Genomic DNA, 5,320 nt, shown 5'->3' with positions numbered 1-5,320 from the left:
TCAATTCCTTTCCTACACATTCAATTAACCCGTCCCTGTGCGCTGCTCTCCGCTCTCTCCACAGAGCCATTCATCTCTCAGCTTATACATCACTGCTGCTCCGGCTGTGGACTGCTCTCGTTTAAATGGCGTCTTTTATTTACAGCTACGTATTGTGTTCACAGTATGAGGTTCACATAACATCATTTATAATCAACCTCTCGGATCAAATGGCCCGGTCCCCACTTCTGATAAGCATACAGTATCTACGTCTAATATATCTCAATCCCTACTTCCTCAAGGGACCTTTTCAAAGCTATTCAAGTAATCATATTTGCTTTGGTTGTGCCCCTTTGCATTGAAGGCTGGGTAAATAGTCACCTGCTGGTTTCAAGTGGCGCACTGTGCATTTGTGTGTGTAATTCATCAATATGACACATTGGGAATTGTTGAGAATGAAGCATCCGGCCGGAGACCCGAGCAGCTGCGGCCAGAAAACTCTTCAGAAAAATAATTACTTATTTTCAGGATCACTTACTGTACGAGAGACGGACTATGTATGTAGACACTCATGGCTCTATCAGCAAACAAACGTGGATGGCATAGATATAGAGGAATGTGATGCGCAGGTTCATTTTGTTCTTGGATTGGCTTGTTGCCATAGCTCTTATGTAGGTTCCCTACTGTACCCAACCAATAGGTTTATGGGTTTAACAGGTCTTGTACAACTGAAATGATCTGACATAAGAATAATTAGTGTGTAGATCTGTGCAAAAATGTTTTCCAATATTAGAACTACATGAGGTATGCTTGATTTACCTCACCAGACACTTATAGAACCTCAAAAGGGAACACATTACTTGTAAGATAATAGAAATGAAGGACTTTTCATGTATTTTTCAAGTATTTAAAATGCATTCATTCCCTATTCTGCCATGGCTGCCAGCCTTATCTGTCCTGATTGTAATTGTACTGTATGCGGTTGTTTTCAGGTTGGAGCTTCAGCATGGGCTCAGCCTATCAGTTTCACAGTTGGAGGGTGTTTGTGGTAGTGTGCGCTCTGCCCTGTGTCTGTGCTGTGGTGGCCCTCACCTTCATGCCCGAAAGTCCCAGGTTCTACCTCGAGGTAAACTGACTTTTCTCAATGTTTACAGCTCATGCACCATACATGTAGATGAGATATATTGGATCCCTCCTAAATCTGCTGCATTAGTTGGAAGGAATGCACATCAGACAAGTGGGGAGTACTTCGTCATTTCCCAACAGATGTCTAACAATCACACTAACATAAACAGTATGAGTCAGCCAAAAACATTGGAGGCCTTGATTTCACTGTAATCCATGCTCCTGGTCTTATATGTGTTTGCAAAATAGAAGCCCATAGATTGGTGACAGTAGGCTTGCTGCTGTAGAATAATTACTACCCTTTGAAGTAAAATGAGTCATCGTTGTCGTGACTCCCATCATCTTAGTCCATCTTGGAGGAATCAAAGCAGCGTTATGTGTGTACATGTGAGAGCATGGTTGTCCCCGTATACTGCGAGGCTGGTGCCATGAATTCATCTCGGTGTCTCTCTCTCCCTCGCCGTCCCTCCTGTCAGGTGGGGAAGCATGACGAGGCCTGGATGATCCTCAAACAGATCCACGACACCAACATGCGAGCGCGTGGGCAACCAGAGAAAGTCTTCACCGTGAGTATTTGTTTCTCCCGTGCGCCGCCTTGGCCGGGTTTCCGTACGCTTAAGGAAGCAAAGAGGCTTATATTCTGCCACCGCTGGGACAGGTTTTAAAGCTCTCTCCAGGATCGTATCTGAATTATGAAGGTTCTGAAAGCTGTTTTGTGTCATTCAGACTTATTTGCTGCCTGAGGTGCACTTTGGGAAAGCCTCTTAGTCAATGCATGTTACTTGAGTTGATCACATAGTACACACTGTGCACATGTACCTTTCTGATGCTGCTTATTTAAAAATTCTGCTTATCATGTGCAATTGTGTCTTCAGTCTTGTGGACAACTGGGGATGATCATGCAGAAAAAAATACAGTGAAAAACCATGGTAAAGGTGAAACCTGAATGTAACCTGAATGTAGACTGGACTTAATAGTGCTCTGCTGTAATTAGCATTCTATTTCCCATGGTTCATTTCCCAGGTAAACAGGATCAAGATCCCAAAGCAGCTGGATGAGCTGGTGGAAATGGAGTCAGAGTCTGGCAACCCGGTCTCCAAGGTTTTCTTCAGGATCAAGGCTGAAATACATGGGGTGAATATTTTATATCCTTCTATTTTACTGCTACAGAATGTTTTCTCACCTGCTGTTCATCTGTCTTTTTGTGCCTCTCATTTCTTTCTTTTTGACTGCATATAAGCTATAATTTTGTCTCTTGTCTCTCTATAGATCTATCTGAACCTCATGAAGTGTTTCAACTACCCTATGCGAGAGAACATGATGCGGCTAGCCATAGTGTGGTTCACGCTGTCATTTGGGTGAGCTTTTTGATGTCATCTGTGCCGTTTGATTTGTTTTCTTGTGATGCTCTCAGTGGTCTCCAGTTCTCCACTTTAAGGTATAGAAATCAGACAAGTCTAATTTCTTTGGTCAGGAAATATAGCACTAGGCAGCCAGGCTTGCGGCCACATTGCATTTCTGTCATTTTGATCTCTCTGCTGTGTAGAAGTTGCATGGTCTCTGAATCAATCATGGTCTCTGGATCAATACTGGTCTATTGGTGTGTCAGTGGGAGCTGAGATGGGAATAAAAGCAGCCAGAGATAAAAAAACAACAACAACAACAACAACAACAACCTGAAAACACTTTTTAAGATGTTCTCTGGTCCACTATTGTTGTCTGTCTGTTTGTACATTTGTCAGTTTATTTGTCAGATCTCGGTCTAATATCAAACAATATCAAGCTGATCAGTTGGCAATACAAAAAAACACCACTAACCCTTACCCAGACCCTAACTCGTCTTTATATCCTGACATTACTGCATCCTGCTGGCTACAGGTACTACGGCCTGTCAGTCTGGTTCCCTGATGTCATCAAACACCTCCAGGCAGATGATTACGCCTCCAAGGTGAAGACCCACAACAATGAACGCATCGAAGACTTCACCTTTAACTTCACCCTGGAAAACCAGATACACACCAACGGCCTCTTCATCAATGACAGGTCAGACATGATGCTATTCACAAAGCCCTTATAAGTAAGCACGAACATATTTATAGTGAGAACATAGTTATCGGATATCAAATTGTTGGCCGATACTACACTTTAGTTTAACTGACGATAAACTATGATGACTGTGGTGAAAAAATGAGAACATTGTGTCATTGTGCCTCTTCAGATTCATCAATATGAAGTTGAAGTCAGTCACTTTTGTTGACTCTACGTTTCGTAACTGCTACTTTGACGATGTGACATCGGTGGGCTCCTTCTTCCGTAACTGTACTTTCATTGGAGCATACTTCTTCAACACGGGTGAGACAATGATTCAGTGATGATTAGTACTCTTTTTCTGACATGACCGCACAGGTTTGGTACGGCATGTCATTTGCGAATCTCAGATACATCAGGCGAATTTGTATCATGGTAAAAAACAGACAATGTTCTGTATATTGTCCAGTGATTGGCCGTGTTAGGTTCAGTCAAATTGTATTGTATGTTTTGGGCAGACATCGATGACGCCAAGTTGATCGATGGGACAGAGGTGATCAACAGCACCTTCACCCACAACAAGACAGGCTGCCAGATGACGTTCGATGACGACTACAGCGCCTACTGGGTCTACTTCATCAACTTCCTGGGCACCTTGGCTGTTCTGCCTGGCAACATTGTCTCCGCCCTTCTCATGGACAAGATCGGACGCCTGTCCATGTTGGGTAAGACCAGGGGGGTTGGGGGGCAGGGGCGCATGTTTGTGTATGTAGGGAGGGGGGGGGGGGGGGGGGCGGATGCAGTAATTTGTTTTAACATTGACTGTAGGATGTTGAGATGATTCATGCTATGGATGTAGCATTCATCACAGAGTATGAGAGGGCAATTTTGATTAGGCCCTGCCATTTTGTTGAACATTAGTCAAAGGAATGTCATGTGCACTATTCACCCTCTCTCCTTCTCTCTCACGTGCGCTAACTCTCTCTTGCTCCCTCACTCTTTCTCTCTCACTCTGTGTGTCCATCAGGTGGCTCCATGGTCCTGTCAGGCATCAGCTGTTTCTTCTTGTGGTTCGGCACCAGTGAGTCCATGATGATCTTCATGCTGTGCCTTTACAACGGCCTGAGCATCTCAGCCTGGAACTCCCTGGATGTGGTCACGACTGAGTCCTTCCCTACAGACAGGAGGTGAGTGGAGCAACACATGAGTATATACTAGATGACAGATGAGTATATATACTATATACTAGATGAGTATATACTTGCCTACATACTCGTTTAGGCCTATTTATGCATATACACTACCAGTCAAAAGTTTGGACACGCCTGATTGAATGTACTATGTTTTTCATTTTCTTAAAGCCATTTTGATCGAAAGGCTTATGCTTAAATGCTTGAAATTTGTTCTTTAGACAAATATAAATAGTCAAGTTGATGTCTATGTATGAATTTCTTTCCAAAGCCTTTGCCTTTCCATCAAGGTAAAGGGTGGCTAATTTAAAGAATCTGAAATATAAGATAGTTTTGATTTGTTTAACAGTTTTTTGGTCACTGCATAATTCCATTTGTGTTATTTCATAGTTTTGATGTCTTTACTATTATTCTAAAATGTGAAAAATAGTAGAAATAAAGAAAAATGTACATGTACATAAAAAATTAAGAAGTAATTCAATCAGCCTCAACACTGTTTCTCTCTACATTGTGCCTCCTCACTTCCCTGACTCTTTCTCTCTCCAGAGGGACAGGCTTTGGGTTCTGCAACGCTCTGTGCAAGCTGGCTGCAGTGCTGGGGAACCTGATTTTCGGTTCTCTTGTTGGCATCACCAAGGCCATCCCCATCCTCATGGCCTCGTCTGTGCTGGTGGCCGGAGGCCTGGTGGGCCTGCGGTTGCCTGACACCAGGGCTAATGTCCTCATGTAACACCGGCGCGGCACTCCTCGGCTGGGATAAAGCCCGGATAGAACCTGGGTGACACCAAGAGGAAGCCCAGGGAGCGTTGAGCAAGGAGTGCAAAGGGCTTGGTTCATACGTATCTAACACAATTTCTCAGATTTGGCTTACGTACCTCCGTGGTCTAAGGCAAACTTTGATAGCAACCCCACCTTTTCACTACAATGCTGTGCATTCTTTTAACACTAAATGACTTTTAGTACAAAGCAGAAACATTCGATTCCTCATAAGTCAAGAG

At 43.5% G+C, this 5,320-nt stretch overlaps 1 protein-coding gene across 1 annotated transcript in view; it reads left to right on the top strand.

Moving 5' to 3' along the window:
- Positions 1-5,052, top strand: part of sv2ca (synaptic vesicle glycoprotein 2Ca) — a 22,157-nt gene extending 17,105 nt beyond the window's left edge. Inside the window, exons 4-12 of the mRNA XM_071899727.2 lie at positions 972-1,105; positions 1,581-1,670; positions 2,128-2,238; positions 2,374-2,462; positions 2,983-3,147; positions 3,323-3,456; positions 3,651-3,857; positions 4,160-4,319; positions 4,869-5,052. Of these exons, the coding sequence (XP_071755828.1) occupies positions 972-1,105; positions 1,581-1,670; positions 2,128-2,238; positions 2,374-2,462; positions 2,983-3,147; positions 3,323-3,456; positions 3,651-3,857; positions 4,160-4,319; positions 4,869-5,052 (1,274 nt within the window). The remainder of the gene's footprint in view (positions 1-971; positions 1,106-1,580; positions 1,671-2,127; positions 2,239-2,373; positions 2,463-2,982; positions 3,148-3,322; positions 3,457-3,650; positions 3,858-4,159; positions 4,320-4,868) is intronic.
- The last annotated feature ends 268 nt before the right edge of the window (positions 5,053-5,320 follow it).

This window comes from Centroberyx gerrardi, chromosome 8 (genome assembly GCF_048128805.1).
Source record: "Centroberyx gerrardi isolate f3 chromosome 8, fCenGer3.hap1.cur.20231027, whole genome shotgun sequence".
NCBI classification, from domain to species: domain Eukaryota; kingdom Metazoa; phylum Chordata; class Actinopteri; order Beryciformes; family Berycidae; genus Centroberyx; species Centroberyx gerrardi.
Note: the sequence above shows the minus strand (reverse complement) of the source record. Positions and strands in the feature narration are given on the sequence as shown.